Raw genomic sequence first — 21479 nt, 5'->3', positions numbered from 1 at the left:
AGCCTTTTCTTGAAGGAGCAGGGTGTGGCAGAGACAAACGGGGCCTCACAGGACAGTAAATTAGTCCTGATGGGGGAGCTGGGCTATCATTTGTTCCTCCAGATTCAGCTAAGCTCTGCCTTTAGTTATTTCCTCATTATAAACAACAGCATTCTCTCTCACTCCGCCCCTGTGCTTCCCATTCTGCGTGTGACACTGAGAAAGGTCCGCACACTCAGGCTTACAGATGTCAAGTGGGGGAAAATCATTTGTCAGTGGACTGGGTCATCACAGATGAGCAGACAAAGAGGGTAACATTGTGTGTGGCCCTAAGTTTGGGGAAGCAGCCCTGGGGCACGGAGGAGGAGGCACTAGCTAGGTTAGGCCCTTTGACTCCTCTGAAAGTAAAGGAGACATATTCCGTACCACCCCACCCCCCATCCTTTCATTTCCTTTTTCTCTTTTCAAAAGCAACTCCTGGAGAAGGTGGAGTCAGAGGCGTCTGTCTTCTGTTCTGTTTCCTTTCTTTGTGTGTGGTTGGACATCCCTCAGAACCTCTCCTCTCCTCAGCTGTCTCTACAAACCCCCACCCAGCTTTGCCCATCCTGGATCAGTGCAAGGTTTATCATGCTGGAGACTGGAGAGAGAAGGACATGGGGGCCAGCTGTGTGGCCAGCTTCTGACCTTGGCTTGGTCCTGTCTTCCCTCCTGTCCTCTGTGGTTGAGGAGCCACGAAGGCCAGAGTCTATACAGCTTTGAGAGAATCCTGCACCCAGAGAACTCTGCCCCGCTGCTCCAGGGGTAGGCTAGGGTGAAGGAGGAGGGTCTCCATAGTTACACAGGGGTGAGGGGGTGAGGTGCAAGGTTGTCCTACATGGACCGTCTGCTATAACTTGCAGGCGTTATCTCCAGTGACAGACGTGGGGGGAAAGCAGTGAGGCACAGCTCATCTCCCAGCCCAGGGCAGATAGAGGACATCCTGTGTACTTCCCAAGGATTTATCCATCAACAAAATTTCCCTGCCCCACGTAAATAAGTTCCCTGTTTACTTTCAGGATGGTGAGGGAAGGGGCCCACCCTTAGCCCCACCTCTTGCCAAGAAGGCTGAATTTTTGGCAGACACCCCGGGGGCCCTGGTTTATTTACGTCTAGCAGTCTGCTGGCTCAGTGGTTGGCGAGGCTGATTGCTGAGAGAGGTTTCCAAGCATATCTGTCCTAGGCCTGGCTGTACAGGGACTATAGTAACTTTGTTTCTGGATCAGACCAGTTGTTCAGCTAATATACACAAATATAGCCACTTCCCATATAACACTGCTACCTTCCAAGTGGCGTGGCCACTCACTTGGTTACCTAAGTTTCTGAGGAGGACAGTGACCATCTGTCTGCTCCTCTCCCCATCCCCTCTCTTTACCCCCTCCCTTGTTCTTTGTATGGAAGGTTCCCTTACACAGAGGCATCTGCTCTCCTCCTTGGAGGACCTTCTGAGACTGTGCAGTGCTTCCAGGCACCCACCAAGCCAAGGCTAGGTGGCTTTGATTTGCCTTAAACTATTGCGCTCCCCAACTCAGTAAACCTTGAGCCCCCTGACGCCCTGTATATCCTGTTGTGCCTAGAGAGCCAAGATCTGCTTTAATGTGATTTTATTCATCCTGTTCAGACGAAGCCCATCACCTTGTTGCAGTTGTTCAGATGTGAAAGGGGCTGAAGAATAAAGATTGCCCTTGATGCCAGAGGTCATAAGGAACAGCAGACCCATTTCTTTCAGTACTTGACGCAGTACATGGCCAGCCTCTAAGGCAGCCTTCTTTTGCCTTTTCCCTACCCTGCTGATCTCTCTGGGTGGAAGTACTCTGCCCTCCCGATTAGCTCTGGATTCTGGAGTGTACAATTGCCCGAGATACTGTGTACAAGTTGGACAACGCCACTGTTACCTAACCCCTGTTGCTAAGCTCAGGCCAGGGCCTGTGGGAGATGAGCTCTTTGTCTATAGCCCACGGGGCTGAGATCATGCCAGTCTAGACACAGGTAGGACACTATAGCCAAGGCTTCATCTATACCTCAGCCTTGGCTCCCTCAGCCATGCTGTGCTCCAGAAGGTATGCTCTGGGTTTGGGTGTGAGCTCCCAGCCAGGGCTAGTAACAGTCAGCAGTAAGCAGAGCTCTGTCTTCGGGCTCCAGACTGTGTGGAGCCAGCACTGGGATGTGGGCATGGGGCATGGGAGTTGGCACACATCCCCCAGCTACCGAGAACACTCTTCCCTGCATCTGCCACATCCCTGAGATGAGAAACGTGACCCTGGTCCCTCGGTGCCAGGCGAGGCAATGGAAATACAGCACCGTTAACCTGATCCCGCATCTGTGTCTTGTTCTCGATGCAGTTTGTACTTTCTGGCTTCATCCCTGCAGGGCAGAGGACTCTGGAATAAAACAGGTGCAGAACACACACCACCGCAGCCCTCGGAGGGCTCTCAGAGAACTGGGGGCTCTCCTGAGCTGCAGTGGAGAGGTTAGGGTAAAGTCTTCTCCCACCCCTCCTTTTACTCCAGGGACAGGTGCCAGGATGTCACAAACAGGTCACCAGGCATACCTTAGTGGCCCTTGCTCCTCAAATATTCTAGCGATTCTCTCTGCCCCACCCCAGCTGCCAGTCTAGTTTCCAGTCTGTTCCTTTCTCTTCCTTATGGGCTCTCTTGATACCCTACCCCCACCCAGAACTGGCTTGCTATCCATAGCTAGTGAATAATTCAGCATGTTGAGCAAAAGTTAAATCAGATCCATTGTGATATTGTGATCAAGAGGCCCCCCCTCGAGGGCAGCTGGAAAGACGAACCTTGTCCTGGATAGACAAGTGCCCTGTAATATTAACTTCATTATATAAGGTTTCTTCGCCTCCTGAGAAGGCAACTTCAAATGCTACCTGGGCTCTGTTCCTGTCTACTTACCTTTTGGGGGACTCACTGGCCTGGTTGGCATGCCTCTGGGACATGCTGGTACCAACAGTCAAACAGCATGTCACAGTTTGCAGTGTGCTTTTGCACATATTTCTTGTTTAATCATATCAGCTCCTGGTAAGCTCGAAGCCCTTGAGTCAGCGGGAGCCTACAGGAATTGTGTTTCAATCCCCTGCTTTAGGGAAAAAAAAAACTGTTCTCAATTATTAGTGGCAAACGGGTACTTCGTGTCCTAAAAAATTGTGCAGAAAGGAGATACCGTTTCCTCTGGGTCACTTTCTTCAGGGCCTGCTCCCAGTAACTCATCATCTGGGAGCAGAGTACCATAAAGAAGTGAATTTGGTTTACCCAACCATGTGCCAGGTATATGGTTGTTTCCACTGACCAGGTTCCCATGCCCAGGAATGACAATCCTTACCCAACAGCCAAGACTATCCGAGACATTAGGTAAACAAAGGCCCGGCAGCTGAGGAGAAGCCTCCTCCTTTCTGAAAGCAGCTGAAAGGCCTCATGGTGTATGCACACCAGTGCTGGGCTGTGGCTTTCCCCTTGACAGACCTTCTGTTTGCTGCTCCAGCTCCTGGGGCTACGTCTCTCCACATACTCCCAGGGTATGTGCCTGCCTTGATTCCTCTACTGCTGCAGCTCGCAGTGAATGACATAAACCATTCTCTTGTCTTCACAGAGGCGCTATTTCCAGGGGAGGCATGGGGAGCATAGGGAAGCTGCCAGCCTCCCAAGAAACCCCGGTGGGGCTTTGCTCGCCAAGAAATGTGTGCAGCCCAGGATTCTTTTGTCTTCTGAGGAACTGCATTTAGCTGCTTCTCAGCTGTTCTTGGGCTTCTCACTCTGTAGAATGTGTGGGTGCTGTTGAGTGCATTTTAAACTTCATTTGTGTTCCGTGGTACTAGGGAATCGAACCCTGGGCTTCCTGCATGCCAAGCAAGTACTCTAACACTGAGCTATGCCCAATCCCACTTATTATATTTTTAAGAGAGAAAATAATTAAATAGCATGATTTGTTTTTTTAAGGAGGGAGAGAATAACAAAAAAAGGCAGAGGAAAACAAAAATACTAACGAAATAAGGGCCTGATATCAAAATTAAGTAAGGAGGAAGAAGCCAGTGAGAGAGAGAGAGAGAGAGAGAGAGAGAGAGAGAGAGAGAGAGAGCTGAGACCTGCGGGGCATGCAGAGGAGTGTGGGTCCAGGACCTGGCCTCCTTCCAGACTCCCGCTCCAGGACAATGGGAGCCCATCTATGGCCCCCATCTGTCTACACCTCCAGCTGCAGCTCATCTGCCGAGGCCTGTGGACCGGTGGTGACGGCTGCTTCTGCCATGCTGCTGCCTCTTCCAGAGCATGGAGGAAGTGACCAAGAGGGACGGCCGGCACTTACTAGGAAGCGTGCGTGCCGTTTACCCAGCAGCACATTTTCTTTGCAAAGATAGTTGCTTGGTGGCCCGTGGGCTTCCAGAGCCATCAGTTGAATACTTGTGGCAGCTCGCCCCATGGCTTCCTGCCACTCTCAGCTTCACTTCAGATCACAGCTACTTTGCTGTTCCAGGCTAAGCCGTCAAGGTACTGTTTGGGGAACTGTGATGTGTCCATGGGTGTACACATTCACATGTGGTGAGGGGGCCTCGGTTCTAATAACCTATTACAGTAAGGTGTGTCAGGCTCTGTGTAGCATTGGCAGCTAGCAAGGCTGAGGCTCAGCTGTAGAGCCTTTAAAATTCAGCGTACACACTCCATCCCGTGCCCATGCCCGTCCTGGTTCATTGGCCTCATCCTACAGGCTGCAAAGCTTGTATAGCTTGTGGCTAGCAGGGTAAGGATCTCTATCAGCCATTCTGACTCCCAAGCACTCTGCCAGGCTCCTGGAAAGTTCTGCACATATCTTCCTGACAGCCATATTTACCTTTAACTCCTGTATGTGTACACGTGCGTGCGCGCACACACACACACACACACAGCACCTGTGGATGCTTTCAGCCTATGTTCTGGAGCAACTATGGAACCAAGCTTGAAACACAAGGTCCTGCAAATGATCCCCGCAGCTCGCCATGACAGATTGAGGGTCTCTGCTCACGGACAAAGACAAGGCCCACCTCACAGAGAAGGGCCTCTGCCCGCCAGCTTGCCGTGCAGACACTGACCGAATCCCTATTTGTTCCTTTCCTCTTAGAGACTACTGGGTCATCCCCTGAGCTCTTCCCTCCCTCTTCCTGTTTGCCACTGTGATCAGCTACTCTAGGAGTCAAGCTGAAGTGTCCTTTGTGGGGGGGAGGGCAGTTTCCTCCATAGCCATCTTAATGCCATGCAGCCTAACAAAACCCCTTTTCTGCTTTTCTGAGCTTTCTGGATCAGAAAGTGTGGGAAGGAAGCCCTGCCAGTTAGAGATAGCTCCACAGTGAAAAAGAAGTTGGGGGTGGTGGGAGAGAACCCCAGGTCTTAGCCCTTCCTGACTTCTGGTCTCCTGTGGTCACTCCAACCGCCTCCTCTTCCTCGGGTTATGGGCCAGTGAGATGGCTCAGTGGGTAGAGTGAAGGCACCTGATGCCGAGCTTGGTGACCTGAATTATAGAAGGAGAGCAGCAACAGCAGCCAGATACCCTCTGTCCTCCATATGTTTACTGTGGCATGTGTGCCCACACGCATACATACACTGCACACATAGCTAGATAGATCCACATACATACACTGCACACATAGATAGATCCACATACATACACTGCACACATAGATAGATCCACATACATACACTGCACACATAGATAGATCCACATACATACACTGCACACATAGATAGATAGATCCACATACATACACTGCACACATAGATAGATCCACATACATACACTGCACACATAGATAGATCCACATACATACACTGCACACATAGATAGATAGATCCACATACATACACTGCACACATAGATAGATAGATCCACATACATACACTGCACACATAGATAGATAGATAGATAGATAGATAGATCCACATACATACTCTACACTAGATCCATATCCATCTATCCATACATAGATAGATGGATAGATAGATAGGTGGACAGATGGACAGACGGATGGAAAGATGGATGGATAGATGATAAATACATAATGAAGTAAATGTAATTTTTAAAAAGAAGAAGGAAAGGATGTTTAGAAAGAGATGGATGAGGGAGTGCCTTGGAGGACACGGGGTCCAATCACGGGAAGCCCAAGACCCTAAGGGAAGAAGGTGTACTGTGCTGGTGTGCACTCTGAGCCTGGTACAACCCCCTTCCTCTGGCTCTCTTGATCCTGTGTGGTCCAGGATAAGCTCTTACGCCTGTGGGTAAGCTGCCCTGTGGGTCTAGGTGCTCTGGTCCTTTTGCATACCCATATGCTGTCCTGGTCAGCTTTCATACCTTATCCTCCCCTGTGGACAGATGAGGTATCCCTCCTGACGATGAAGCCTGAAAGTGTGAACTCAGCTCTTTACAGGAGGAGCGCAGTGAGAAGTAGGAAGTGCTTACAGACTTTATATTGTGCGCTACAGTTGTGAACTTAAAGTTATTTGGCCAATAAATACACACCTATATGTATGTAACAATGAAATTTGCAAAAGGGATTATATAGAAAGGTTGGCGAGAGAAAAGGGAAGGGGGAAATTGTATAATTATATTATAATCTCAAAAAATAAAATAATTTAAAAAAAATTTAGCTCTGGAGCTGAAAAATATTTTGCTCTTCCAAAAGACCCAAACTTGGTTCCCAGCACCCACATTGGGTGGCTTGTCACCACCTGTGACTCCATCTTCGGGGACCCCAATGCCTCTGGCTTCCTCAGGCACCTGTACTCACACACACACACACACACACACACACACACACGCATGCATCATTTAGATTTTTTTTTTACTTCAAAAATCTTAACTTGGTAAGGCTCAAAAGGTAGGGGCGGGAAGGGTTAGGATTTCAAGTCATACTTGCCCCCACCTGGGATGCATCTGCTGCAGAGATCTTCCATCCCAGTTCGCTGAGATAGTCAGTCAGCCATCATCCTACACTGTCATTGTCAAGGGAGATCTGCCTCGTGATGGCCACAGGAAGGGGCCCAGATAAACAGAAGGTCTACTCCTTTCCTTCCTTTGGTTTAGTAGGGACAGCAAAACTTTTTTTATTAATAACCATTATACAAAGGGAACAGTACTTGTCAAAACATAAAGGGGAGTTATTTATGAAAGTAGGAACTGCTTAGCATTTTCCCAGGCTCCATAGGTCAGAGATGGCTCCAGACGCGGAGACCGGTGTGATGTGCCTTGCCAGCCCCCTCACAAAACCTAAGTCATCAGCTGACGCGTGTTTGTATAGTTTCCAAGACCCTGGGTGGGGGATTCCTGGTCTCGGTGATTTTGACTGCAAACCTTGGCACTGGCTCCTAGAGATAGCACTGGGCCCTTCTTATCTCCTGGAACCTTCTTGAACTTGGGACTGCTGCATCAGTGTGATCCACACAGGCCCTCAGTATTTAAGCCCTGCGTGCTTCTTGAGACTCAAATGCGAGCAGAGTCTCTGATGGGTATTCCTGCTCGGGAAGCTCAGAGACACAGGTGGACCTAGGACTCTGCAGGCTCCTTCTTCACCGGTGACTCACGGTCCTCGACTGTGGCCCTCTGGCCCCCTCTGCTGACCAATAGGATTTCCTACCAGGACTGCACAGATGAAGTCCAGGGAGAAAGAGACTGCTGTGAGTTGGCCATCTTTGTTGTCTCTGGGGTGGTGTCTGCCTGGGCAGGGCTGGAGGACAGAAAGCAGAGGACGGGAAGCAGAAGCCAGGAGGTGGCCACAGTCGTATCCAGAGCAGAATGGGTCCTGGGACTAAGTCTCAGAACAGAGGAATTTCTTTATTGGGGCTGGCTGACTCCTCCAGGCCATTACTGGGGGTAGAAGTGACCATGCCTTAAGTCACCGAGCAGGGAAAGAGGAGGCTCTGGGTGGGACCCCTTCTGGGAGACTCACTTGCATAATTCGCTAAAGTGAGGAGTTGGTTAGTCGAGCTGCTGTGACAGGGTTTCTGATCACTGAGGACATTTTTGCCATGAGAGGAACTGGTCAGTGCCTGTCTGGTGGGTGAACTTGTCCTATATTTCCATGTGGCTCCCACCCCCTGCACACAGTCCAGCCAGCCACACTACTGCAACCTCCTGCTCCCTGGCCTGGGGAGAAATCCCTTCTCACCACTCCATCCTCTGGCTCGATAGACCTCCACATACCCTGCCAGATGGGAAAGAGCAGCCATGTGCCCTGGGGGAGGAGGGAATCTAGAGCAATCCGCCCCTAATCCCTGGCTGGGCCTCACTCAGACTGGAGATGGCTGCTCCAGAGGTTGGGAGTTTTGGCACGCCTGCTCGAAGACCCCGGCTCCCAATAGCCAGTCCAATGCTGCCCAGGGACTGTGACTCTGGGAGCCTGGCGCTGTCCTTAGACAGCTGGGGCCTTAAAGCTCCTGTCACCTCGTCGCCAGCACGGCTTTGGGAGACAGTATCCACACAGGTGAGGCTCCGGGTGGGGAGAGGGAAGACTGATTCGGTGCGGTAGATGGAGTAGGGTGATAGAATGAAGGAGAGCCGTTTCTTGAGCTTCTCAAGCAGCAAGTTCTGTCTGTGGGCTCGTCAGAACCAGCCTCTCTCCTGCCCCCATCAGAGAGAACTCGGATACAGGGGAGCTGGCATGAAATTAAATGCAAAGGGTGCTTCTAGTCATGGTTGCTTCTGTGTTCAGAAGGAGTGTCGGCGAGAAGGAAATGGAGAGGTTCTGGGAGCACTGACCCCCATGGACCAGAGAGAGTGTTCAGGTCCCTAGCATCTGACTTCTGGAGAATTAAAGAGACTCTGAAGTGAGAGAGCAGCTCCAGAGTCTCCCCAGGAGCCTACGGATGCCTCTACAGCGATGGACGGAGAACAGTGGGCATTTATGAGGACAAGGGAGCTTTGTTCTCAGGAGGGCCCGGGCTGAAGGGAGGACTTAGCTGTGACCGCAGCTGCCTCGTAGCCCTAACAGGGTCAGACTGGAGGTGTAGGGGAGATAAGAGCCTCTGCCAGCACCCGAGAGTGGGCCTTAGGGGCAGAGCACACCGAATGGCTGCAGGAGGCGTGGTGATGAAAGGCAGATAGCTCCACGTGGTCTTGGGATGGATGGGTGCTACATGACATAGCAACATGCCCCCTAGTCTATGTGTTGTCTGAGCCCAGTAATCCCCCCTCCCAGAAGCAAGAGAGGGCTTACAAAGCCACTGGGGGCTTACTCTGTCTCCTCTTGCAGTTAGGGCCGTTGCTATGGGGATCTTTCTACCTAGTTCTCCTCATATACATATGCATATGCCCTTTGGGTGGCCTATTGAGTATCTGACATCTGACCCCCTACCCTCTGGAGGAAGGGCCCTTAGGCTTCCTGGGTATTTCCCCCATATTACCCCCTTTGCCTGCCTAGAAGTGCTTGGATCAGTATGATGACCCATCCAAAGCTGGAGCTAACATTTCCATGGGCCTGTATGTTCCCACCAGGAAGAGAGAGCCGCCAGTCTGATAAGGTAACTCTTGCTGCACTGGAGCAGGAGCAGCCCCTGGCTTCAGGCCCTAGGGCTGGAGGAGACTTCCCTTCTACCCCCAACTGTTTTCCCATTGGCCAAACTGCCTCTTTGAGGCGGGAGGATTTTAGCTAGCCACGGGTTTTCCTCTCCATCTTGATCTGGATTTACTCCAAGAGGGACTTAATTTTTAAAAGCAAAGTGAAGTAAATCAGTGTCCCCTATCCCAAAAGAGCTGATAGAATCGAGTCACTCGGTAGTGACAGCAGTGAGCTGGTCAGAGGTCTCTCTGCTGAGTTACTGCTGAGTCACTAGTCCTGACAAACTCCCCCCACCTTCAACCTGCACACTCACTTACTGAGCTCTGATGCAGTGGAAGCCAGGCCCCGCCCTCAGGAGCAGCATCCTGCATGGTCCCACCTGTGTGGCCAAACACGGACAGATCAGAGTAAACACTTCGCCTAAAGAGAAACCCAGGAGACCAAAGGACCTGTTTCTTTCCTCCTCCTCTTCCTCCTCCTCTTCCTCCTCCTCCTCCTCCTCCTCCTCTTTCTCCTTTTCTCCTCCTCCTTTTCCTCTTCTTCCTCCTCTTCCTCTTCTTCCTCCTCCTCTTCCTCCTCCTCTTCTTTCTCTTCCTCCTCTTAAGAGTAACCTTACTGTTGTCTTTCTAACTAGACATGCCAGGCCACTGGGGGTACCCTGGGCTTCCTGCCCCAAGGTGGTAGAATGTCATGGGTCTGCTTGGGATCATAAGCACAGAAGCATGAACTCCTCACAAGCAGTGGTTATTTCTATGGTCCATGTACATATGTTGCTAAAGAAAGAAAATGAGAATTCACATAGCTACTACCTTTCTCTCCCTTGCTAAAGCATGATTTAGGCTAGCTGATCGTGTCTACCATCTTCCAGGGTGCTGGGCTATCATGCAGTGGGGAGGGTAAATGTCCCACAGCCAGGTTAATGCAGGGACACTGAACTCAGGCCCAGGAGGAGGCGTGAACCCCAGAGGGTGATGGGAGCCAAGGCTGGGGAAGTCCTGAGCCAGCGGCCTCTGTAATTTGGCAGTGTACCTAATCCAGTTTCAGTTTGTGTTGCTGAAGTGGGGTAGGAAGACAGGTCTGTGGCACTACCAAAGCTGTGTAGACAGGGTGTCCAGCTATTCATGAACTGTTGGGAGTGTTCACTGAAGCTAAGACAGAAACAGGAAAAACTGGCCCCAGAGACTCAGAAATCATTCCAGCTCTGCCTTAGCCAGAACATTCATCAGTGTGTCTTAAAGTTCAGTATAGCTGCAGCCCTGGCTAGTAAGCTCTCCAAGTAGGACCGTGCCATGGACTCCCCATTGCCTAGCACCTGCCTTGCCAGAGCTGGCCTTAGACTCTGCTCAACCTACTCATGGGTATTCATCCCAAGCCAAGTAGCCACAGAGTGGGCCAGGCTTTCTCAGTCAGGCTACTAGGGTAAGAGGACCATGCCGTGGGGGGCTTCAGCTCCAGATGTGGTACTGGCATCTATCAGAATGAGCTGAGTAAGGCTCTGCACCATTTGGAGAGGGGAACTGTCTTTGCAGCTTGTCTGCTCCAAGCTGGGAGCCTGGAGTTTCCACCTGCTGATGACAGGCACTGAGTCACTGTGCTATTCCTCTCAGAGCAAGAGAGAGGTGCTCTGGCAGGATTCTTCTCTGCTGGTCATGAGGCAGCGAGACGGTCACGACCCCTCCTGCGGCGACTCTGCGAAGGGTGGATCCTGCCCGTCCATGCTTGTACTGCACAGCTTCATCTCCTCCTTGTCCCAGATCACCTTCATACTCCTCAGGGAGACCCCATACCCATTAGGACCCATTCCCCATTCCTTCGCTCCCCCAGCCCCTGGCAACTGCTAAACTGTCACCTCTGTCTCTATAGAGTTAGCACCCTGGCAATCTCACAGCATGGAACCATTCAGCATGTAGCCTCTGCTTAGCAAACTGTCTGTGTTCTGGCATTATCAGAATGCCATTTCTTGTTGTGGCCAAACAGTAGTCCATAGTTATATGGACTGTGTCGCTTCGCTGGCCTATTCATTGGTTTAAATGCCATCTCTGAGTTGTGCCTACCAGTTGGCTATTGTAAAGTGTGCCACTGTGAACTTGTACCAGTGTCCATTTGAATACTACTTTCAATTCCTTTTGGCATTGCCATAGTTAGCTTCAGCTGTCGACTTGACACAGTACAGTGTTCTCTGGAAAGAGAGAACCTCAACGGAGGAGTTACCTGGGTCAGATAGATTAGCTTGCGGCCATGATTTTGAGGATTGTTAGTTTGTTTGTGGTATGTGGTCTTTTCTTTCTTTCTTTTTTTTTTTTTTTTGAGACAGGGTTTCTCTGTCCAGCCCTGACTGTCTTGGAACTTGCTCTATAGACAAGGAAGGCTTTAATCTCGGAGATTTGCCTGCCTCTGCCTTCCAAGTATTGGGACTAAAGGCATGCAGCACCACTGCCTGGCTGAGGTATTTTCTTAATTGCTTGGGTTTTTTTTTTTTAATGGTTTTTATGAGACAGGGTTTCTCTGTGTAGCCTTGGCTGTCCTGGAGCTCACTCTGTAGACCAGGCTGGCCTCGAACTCAGAAATCCACCTGCCTCTGCCTCCCAAGTGCTGGGATTACAGGCGTGCGCCACCACTGCCCGGCTATTTTTCTTAATTGCTAATTGATGTAGGAGCACCCAGCCCACTGTGGGCAGTGCCATTCCTAGGCAGATGGGCCTGGACTGTGTAAGAAAGCCAAAGGCTCCTGTATTTTGAAAGCAGTATTCCCCCACTGGTTTCTGCTTCAAGCCTTGACCTCCTTCTATACTGGACTGAAACCTGTAAGGTGAAATAAACCCTTTTTTCCCCAAGTTGCTTTTGGTCGTAGTGTTTATCACAGCAGCAGAAAGCAAACCAGAACAGGGGCACACCTCAGAGTTGATAGGCAATTAGGAGATAACTGTCTGTACCATCTCACCTTCTTACCAGCAAAATATGAGTATTCCAACTCTGTGAACTCTCTCTCCTTTCTTAAAACACACTGAGCCCATTTAGTGCTGTGTGGTAGGACCATCTACTGGAGCATGGGGACGTACACTCCCTCATCCAGCAGCTCCATTGGCAATAGCTTCTCAGTTAGGGGCAGGATTTCATGAACCCCTCCCTCGTGCATGCTGGGACTTTGGCTGGCGTCTTCATGACTTGGGCATGCGGTCACAGCCACTGAGCTCATGCGTGCTGTGGTTGTGCCCAGCAAATAATGTTTCTCTGTAGATGTCTACTACCTGTGGCTCTTACTTCCTACCCCCTCTTCCAGAATTCTCTCTGAACCTTTGAGGTTAGGGGAGAGCTATAGATGTCCCACTGAAGAGCTGTTTAGAGCTGAGCATTCCATAGCTTCTTATTGACCAGTTGTGGTCTCTGTATTAACCTCTGTCTGCTGCTCAAAGAGGCTCCTCTGATAAGGGATCCGAGATATACTAGCCCTTATTCAGGGGTGATGACCCACATTCTGGGTCTGCAGTTTCCACTGAAGCTGCTGGGAGATCTGTATTTATTTTTAACTAATTGCCTAATGTCCTTTACTCAGTATCTTATTTTATCCTCTGAGAACCCCTCGCAATAAGTAGAATCCCCACCACCCCCTTCTTCCAGGTGAGAAAAGCAAGTCTCAGGCCATAGTACTTACAAAGGAACATATCTGACCAAGGTTCCAAACTGGTTTCAGACTGCAAACATGGGCCTGTTCCATTGCCCAACACAGACTTGTATCCTATCCTGTTGCTATTTTCTTAATAGATTTATTTTCTGTGGTGAGTGTTTACCTACATGTGTGTATGGATACATGTATACCTGGTGCACCCAGAGGTCAGAAGAGGACATCAGATCCCCTAGAAGTGGAGTTACAGTAAACTATCATGTAGGTGCTGGGAACCAAACTTTGGTCTCTTGCAAGAGCAGTAAGTACTCTTAACCACTAGGCACCAGGTTAACCCCATCCCCCATTTTTAGGTGCTAGAATTTGAACCCAAGGTCTTGGGCAAGTATTGAGCCGTATCCCAGCCCCCTGTATTCTTCTATGGCAAATCCTATCCATGTGCTTTTTCTTTCTTTTCTTTTCTTTCTTTCTTTCTTTTTCTTTCTTTCTTTCTTTCCTTCCTTCCTTCCTTCCTTTTTTCTTTGTTTCTTTGTTTCTTTGTTTGTTTCTTTCTTTCTTTCTTTCTTTCTTTCTTTCTTTCTTTTTTTTTTTTTTGAGACAGGGTTTCTCTGTGTAGCCCTGGCTGTTCTGGAACTCACTCTGTAGACCAGGCTGGCCTCGAACTCAGAAATCTACCTGCCTCTGCCTCCCAAGTACTGGGATTAAAGTTGTGCACCACCACTGCCTGGCCTCCATGTGCTTTTTCATCACTTGAAAAACTCTCTTCTTTTCCTTCCTTCCTTTCTTTGTTAAAATATGATTCTTTGTGGCTGGAGAGTTGGCTCAGTGGTCAAGAGTACTGAGCTACTCTTTCAGAGGCCCTGAGTTCAAGTCCTAGCAACCACATGGTGGCTCACAGCCATCTGCAATGGGATGCAACGCCTTGATATATACAAGTACATATATGTATACTCTTCTTTGTGCCTCTGTGTCTGTCTAGCAGATCTGGCTCTCTCTATTCCTTGTCCCGCCTCCCTTTCAGTGTTCAAGGGGTCTTGGCAGTGGCTGACCTCTGTACTGCCTGCACTATGGAGGTCAGACTTCATAGTAAGTTCCAACCACCCTGGGTTACAAAGTGAAACTGTCTCAAAATACCACTAAAACAAAGGGACACGGAAAAAGCAAGCCTGAAGAGCTCCTACCTGCCTTAGACATCTCCTTGAGGAAAATGGTGTAGATACCGAGGCTGGGCCATACCAGCAGAGGGAAGACATTGGGGACTCAAGGGAACAGGAGCTCCAGCTGAAGTAAGAGGGGCCATCAAAGGAAAGAGAACCTGGAGCATCCATGCCTTACTGTCAGCCTGGGGGGGAGGGCGGGGTGGGGTCAGAGGAGCTGGGGCAGACAGCCACAAGTCTTCTGCTACCTCAGGTCTCAGCCATATCTTGTGTCACCAGGAGATGATGGTGCATGTCTGTAATCCCAGCACCACAGAGGCAGAGGCAGGTAGATCTCTGAGTTAGAGGGTTACACAGAAAACAAAACAAACAAAAAAGAGTGTCTAGCCTCATTCCTGCGCACTGTACAGCATCCACTCTGAGTTTTCTGTGTAAGCCGTGTAAGCCAGATAAATGTCATGGGGTAGAAAAACAACTGTACAACTGCAAAGCCCTGCAGCTCCCTCCCGCACCCGTCCCCACCACACTCCACAGCGCTTCTCATCTGGTCTGTCCACCATCCCCATTCACAAAGATTAAATGGCAGCATCCAGACTGCCAGCACATTGCCATCCACACTTCTTGCCTGCCTGGTCTTTGCCCTGGAGGAGGTTAAGGGTGTTGGACTTCTGCCGTAAGGCCAAGTTCTTGGAGAGTCAAGGTCACGTGTTACATAAGAGCTGACTTTGTATGGTTCTGTCCATGGCGAGTAACATGCTTTGATCATCTCTTCGGTTCAGCCCAGCTTGATGTAGGTATCGCTCCCCAGGAGAGAAACCTGCACACATCCAGTGTGTCACTTACCATGGACGTAGGAGACACCATTCACGGAACTCCCCCATGAAAGCTGGTGTGAGCCCGTCCATCATACAGGCAAAGACAGAGGAATCGCAGCAAGGGGTGATGGGTGCCGGGAGGGCTGTCCAACACGATGAGACAGACCTTGGCATGGATTGCTCTGGGGAGATAGGAGTTGGGTTTCAAAGGCAGGAGTCTGAGAAGAAGAATCCTCAGGCAGAAACACCTGCTGCGAGGGTGAGGGGACAGCTAAAGCCAAGCAGGAGCAAAGTCCTTACTTCCAAAGATTGTCCTCTTAGCATCCATGACTTGAGAAAGCCTAAGAGGTTCCCCGCTCCCTGCCTCCGGAGTATGCCGGCGCTGTTGTCGCGGGTAGTGTTTTCCAATAACTTTTGCCTGTAGTTAGAATTAGCTTTGGCTGTTTCCGGTTCCTGTGTGTGTGTGTGAGTGTGTATGTGTGTGTGTGTGTGTGTGTGTGTGTGTGAGAGAGAGAGAGAGAGAGAGAGAGAGAGAGAGAGAGAGAGAGAGAGAGAGACTAGGCTGCTCTCTCTTGTTTAATCCCTTTCACAACATGGAATTTACCTTACCTTACCCCTCCTGCTCGGTGATCTGACCCAGCCTCACTTCTGACGTGTAGTGATAAGGTATCAGGACTGAGCTTCAGACACTGGGGTTAGTGGGTCCCCTGCCTTCCCACACATCTATCCTGAATTCATATCTTCTTTGCCCTCTCCCTCCCCCTCATTCTTTTTCTGGCCTCTCCTCTTGTTCCTCTCAATTTTATGTACTCAGGAAGCCTGCCTGTCTGGTGGGGAGGGGAGAGGGTCTTGCCTTCCTTCTTGCACATTCTCCCCTTCTCGACTCTTCCAGACTCCCAGCCTCTCTTGGCCGTGGGTCTACACTTGAAGGAGCTGCCCAGCATGGTGGGTGGGTGTACTCTCCTCTCCCAGTACTTTCTTCTCTAAGACACTGGAAGAGGCTGAGTATTCCCACCATCATGAATCAAAGGAGATTTTGGATGCCTTCGGAGACCAGGAAGGTAACAGAAGGCTGTAGGAGGATTGTCAACAGGACCAGGGACCTGTGCGGATTGTTAGTAAAATCTCGGTACAAGGGCTGGAAGGCATGTAGACTTGCATGGTTCTGAAGGAGAAGACACTTAAGGCAGGAGCCTAATTAGGAGAATCCAAAGAGACAGCTCATCCCATCTCTGGTCACAGGATAAGAGGTTCTGTCTTTTTGTAGCTGTGTGTCCTCAAGTCACTAGCTAGAACACTATGATCTGCTTAGACTTCATTTCAGAGAAAAAAACCTGGTAAAGGGCATGCTGGCATGCTGCTATGGGTGCCTGCAGTAGAGCTTTAGGCTCTCCCACTGAAGTTATACGTCACCCTGCATGCAGTGCCTAGGTGGAGAAGGCACACACCCAGAGGTGTCCTGGACTGTGGGGACAACCCAGGCTAGACCCTTCCCATGTCTCATGATTTATTTGTACTTGCCTCCTTCCCAGGGTGACAAGGGAGATCTTGCGGCCCTGAGCCTCCCCTCTGGCCCTGGCCATGGTGACACTGATGGACCCATCAGCCTGGATGTGCCAGATGGAGCGCCGGACCCCCAGCGGACCAAGGCTGCCATTGACCACCTGCACCAAAAGATCCTGAAGATCACTGAACAGATCAAGATCGAGCAGGAGGCGCGGGATGACAACGTGGCCGAGTACCTGAAGCTGGCCAACAATGCGGACAAGCAGCAGGTGTCGCGCATCAAGCAGGTGTTTGAAAAGAAGAACCAGAAGTCAGCCCAGACCATCGCCCAGCTGCACAAGAAGCTGGAGCACTACCGTCGGCGTCTGAAGGAGATCGAGCAGAATGGGCCCTCGCGGCAGCCCAAGGATGTGCTACGCGATATGCAGCAAGGCCTGAAGGATGTGGGCGCTAACATGCGTGCCGGCATCAGTGGCTTCGGGGGTGGCGTGGTGGAGGGCGTCAAGGGCAGTCTCTCGGGCCTCTCGCAAGCCACCCACACTGCAGTGGTGTCCAAGCCCCGGGAGTTCGCCAGCCTCATTCGCAACAAGTTCGGCAGTGCCGACAACATCGCCCACCTGAAGGACCCTATGGAAGATGGGCCCCCTGAAGAGGCAGCCCGGGCACTGAGTGGCAGTGCCACACTGGTGTCCAGCCCCAAGTACGGCAGTGACGATGAGTGCTCGAGTGCTAGTGCCAGCTCAGCTGGGGCAGGCAGCAACTCTGGGGCGGGGCCAGGAGGCGCACTGGGGAGCCCTAGATCCAACACTCTTTATGGTGCCCCTGGAAATCTGGACACTCTGCTGGAAGAGCTGCGGGAGATAAAGGACGGCCAGTCACACCTGGAGGACTCCATGGAGGACTTGAAGACCCAGTTGCAGAGGGACTACACCTACATGACCCAGTGCCTGCAAGAAGAGCGCTACAGGTGGGTACCTCCCGGCTTACAGCTGTGGGGGAGGGGCCGGGGGACGTAAGGAAGATGCTCTGAGCTGTGGAGGCCACTGGAGAAGCGTCCAGGAGGGTCCGGCAATGCCACAAGGAACCTCTAAGGAACTTTCTCCAGATTGGAAGAGGGGGCACCAGACCTCTGCAAAGGAAGGTTCTGTTGGTCTCAAGATGCTTTGGGGTATCCTGTGAGTAATTCACAAAGGGGAAACTAAGGCCAGCACCATAGATATGCTCCTCTGGAGAGACTGTTGTTCAGAAAGAAATTTAGAGGCAGCTTCTTGGGTTCAAATTCCAGCTCTTGCTTTAGTACCTCAAACACTCTGGACCTGGTTTCCCTGCTATGACAGACTTCATGGAGTGGTGTGTGAGCTGGCTAAGTGTGATGGCGTATGCCTTTAATCCAGCACCCAGGAGGCAGAGGCAGGCAGATCTCCATCAACAGAGACCAGCTCTGTCTATACAGCAAGTTCTAAGCCAGCCAGAGCTACATTGTAACCCTGTTTTTTAAAAAAGAAAAGACTAAAGAAGTCAACCTATAAATGCAAAATGGAGATGGATGTGTATCATGGTCAGTTGGAATGCCTTAGACCCCTTAGGTCACAAATGGACTGGAGTCTGATCCTCCCCCACTTCCTCCCTCTCTGGAATTTGGGGGACCTTGCTTTTAGGACATCTTTCTAGATGATGGTTTGTAAAGTTGGGGGGAACCCCACCTAAAAATCAGCCACCGTCACTTTAGAGTCATCTTTTGATACTTGGTGCTTTTCAGTGTAGGGTCACATGCTCTATACCTCAGGGTCTCTGCTACCCAGAGAGCATCTTAGCCAGGGTTTAGGAATCGGGGCCAGGCAGTGGTGGAGCATGCTTTTAGTCCCAGCACTTGGGAGGCAGAGGCAGGCAGATTTCTGAGTTCGAGGCCAGCCTGGTCTACAGAGTGAGTTCCAGAACAGCCAGGAACCCTGTCTCAAAAAACCAAAAAATAAAATAAAATAAAATAAAATAAAATAAAATAATAAAATAAAATAGAATCAGGGTTGAAGTCACTTAATCCTGAACTACCTGACAGGAGCCATGAGGCCCCGGACAGGTACCTTAGTCTCTGTCTCACTCTCCCACCTGTCGATACAGACAACCTCCTCGTGTCTCATGAGGCTGTGCGAGAATCCTCTGAGGCGATGCCAGTCAATGCTTAGCACAGGACTGGCACAGAGAAATGCTGTGCTGACCCAGGGGTTAAGATGAGAACAGGACTGGACACACGGGTGGGCTGCATGTCGCTACTGAGTGGCGCCTTGGTCCTGGGGAGAGAGCAGTTTAAAAGCGGTGCTATCCCCGCCCCCTTTTCTACCAGGTATGAGAGGCTGGAGGAGCAGCTGAACGACCTGACTGAGCTTCACCAGAATGAGATGACCAACCTAAAGCAGGAGCTCGCCAGCATGGAGGAGAAGGTGGCCTACCAGTCCTACGAGAGGGCCCGGGATATCCAGGTACGGCCGGGGCCACCCTGGGAAGGTCCTGGTATGCTGACGGAGCCAGTAGAAACTGCCCCATTCATAGGCACAGGGTACAGGTGAAAGTGCTGGGGTGGACATATCACATGGGGCCAGTAGGTACAGGAAGCCAAAAAGGGGAGTGCTCGAAGGCAAGCTTTTGTCCAGGTGTGTGTACTGTATAAGGGCAAACCAGTGGGTAAAGGCCGCCTTCATTTGCCACATCTTTAGTGACAGGTTTGCACATGAATAATTGTTATTTCCAGGCATTTCCTTGCCTCAATATGGAGCTGGGATCAATAGGCAAGACTTCCATTTCCCTAGATCCTCCTCAAACAATCGTTCATTAAAGAGTTCTGTTCCCAGTGGCAGCTGCTCAACCTGTGCCCTTCCTGGAGAGGGCATGTTACCACCTTCTTGGTACAGTAGTGCACTAGTCTAGTCTTTGCTGTAGCAAGATGCACGAGGTTGGATAATTTGTAAAGAGAAAAGGTCTGCCCAGCTCTCACGGGAGTATGAAGTCATCCTCTCCTTAGAGCTGCTAAGGACCTCACAGCTATAGCCTCTCAGGGCAGGAACTGTCACATGGTGAGGCAGAGAGATTTGGGGGGTCTCACGGAATCGAATTCAAAGTCCAGCAATAGCACCAGTGACTTATTTCTTTATAGTAGTGATACATACACACACACACACACACTCACACACACACTTCAAGAGTTGGCTACCCCAACATCGCCATGCAGAAACCCTGCTTCCCCCCCAGAGGTCACACTTAAGCCCTATTGGAATCAGCACAGGTGGACTGGACTCAGTCTAGGATCTCCCCCACCCTGAGCTCCTAAATACCACCCTCTGACCCCTGCAGGAGGCCGTGGAGTCCTGCCTGACCCGAGTCACCAAGCTGGAGCTGCAGCAGCAGCAGCAGCAGGTGGTGCAGTTAGAAGGCGTGGAGAATGCCAACGCGCGTGCTCTGCTGGGCAAGTTCATCAACGTGATCCTGGCGCTCATGGCCGTGCTGCTGGTCTTCGTGTCCACCATTGCCAACTTCATCACGCCCCTCATGAAGACACGCCTCCGCATCACCAGCACTGCCCTCCTGCTCCTCGTCCTCTTCCTACTCTGGAAGCACTGGGACTCGCTCACCTACCTCCTGGAGCATGTGCTGCTGCCCAGCTGAGCGGTCGTCCCACCCTGTGCTCTCCAGATTCCACTGACCGAAGGCATCTCCCGGAGGGAGGGCCCGGGGCTCCTGAGTCCCTTGGGGTCTGTCGTGTGGCCCTAACTGTCCCTTCTTTTCACTGCTTCTGTCTGACACCATCTCCCTTTCAGCCTGAAGGTTTCAGAGAGGGTGCTCTGGGCTGGAGAAAGCAGGAACACTCACAGCCAAATGGAGCAGTGGGGAGACACCAGGGCTGCGTTATTTGAATTATTTGCAGTCACATGGGACTTTTCTGGGCTGACTGGAGGATGTTCAAGTCATGAAAGCCACTAAGATAGAAAGCCAGTCTCAATTTCCCGAGGGAAGAGCCCATCCTGCAGACAGCCACAGTTTCCTCCCGTGGAGATGTTCTGTTTAAAAGCCAGTGGGAGGCCATGCTGAGCCCAGAGAGTGCAGAAAGGGGGAGGGTCCCCAGCCTTGGGGCCAGAGAGCAGGCTTGACACAGCCACTGGGAGCCCAGTTACCCTCCCCCCTTCTCTTCCCACTTGAGCTGGTTTGAGACTGCTTCCTAGAGGCTGCGTGGGTGTGGCTTTGGGCTTGTGTTTTCTCTGCTCATCTTTCTGCCTGTCACTGGGCGTGTTGTTTTTCTGAAAAAAAGAAAAACAGGCCCCAAGGGCCCAGAGCCTCCGACCCAAATCCTTAGACCTCTGGGCTCACGTTGAGTTCTATTTATTTATTTATTTATTTATTATTTATTTATTTTCCCCACCCTTCCCTCACTTCTGCCCAGCTGGGTTTCAGGGAGAGGACCCTGCCCGTCCTCCTCCTGAAGCCAGGGCTTTTTCTTGGTTCATCATATTCCAGACCGTGTATGCCCTGGTGTTCCTGGCTGGAAGAAGGGGCGTGTGGCCATGCAGGTGGGGGGAGGGGCGTGGCCTCTTTTATATATATATATCTATTTATTTTATATGTGTGTCTTTGTGAGGAAGAGGATGTTTGTCATTTCCTTAAGGCTCTGGAGTGTTGTGTTAGATTCTGCACAGCCCAGCCACCCCGAGGGCCCTTCCAAGCACAGTGGGGATTTCTCAGAATAGGAGAGAGCAGGAGAAGCAATGCCTGCTAGCTGTGGTGGACCTTCCTAAGAAATAAATATCCTCTATGTTTTCAAACCATCCTGTCTGGTGTCGGCTGATTACACT

At 50.9% G+C, this 21479-nt stretch overlaps 1 protein-coding gene across 4 annotated transcripts in view; it reads left to right on the top strand.

Annotated features, from left to right (window-relative positions):
• Positions 1 to 21452, top strand: part of Tmcc2 (transmembrane and coiled-coil domain family 2) — a 37270-nt gene extending 15818 nt beyond the window's left edge. For 2 of the 4 annotated variants that reach the window (XM_052201195.1, XM_052201196.1), the window contains exons 3-5: positions 16668 to 17608; positions 18983 to 19118; positions 19987 to 21452. In XM_052201195.1, coding sequence (XP_052057155.1) covers positions 16668 to 17608; positions 18983 to 19118; positions 19987 to 20298 — 1389 coding nt within the window. In that variant the 3' untranslated portion in view covers positions 20299 to 21452. Of the gene's footprint in view, positions 1 to 7454; positions 7662 to 8269; positions 8468 to 16667; positions 17609 to 18982; positions 19119 to 19986 lie in introns of those variants that run through there. The other 2 variants (XM_052201198.1, XM_052201197.1) reach the window with 2 other exon arrangements.
• Positions 21453 to 21479: the final 27 nt, after the last annotated feature.

The sequence above is a fragment of the Apodemus sylvaticus genome, chromosome 12 (genome assembly GCF_947179515.1).
Source record: "Apodemus sylvaticus chromosome 12, mApoSyl1.1, whole genome shotgun sequence".
In the NCBI taxonomy this organism is placed as follows: Eukaryota; Metazoa; Chordata; class Mammalia; order Rodentia; family Muridae; genus Apodemus; species Apodemus sylvaticus.
This window is presented reverse-complemented; position numbering and strand designations above follow the sequence as displayed.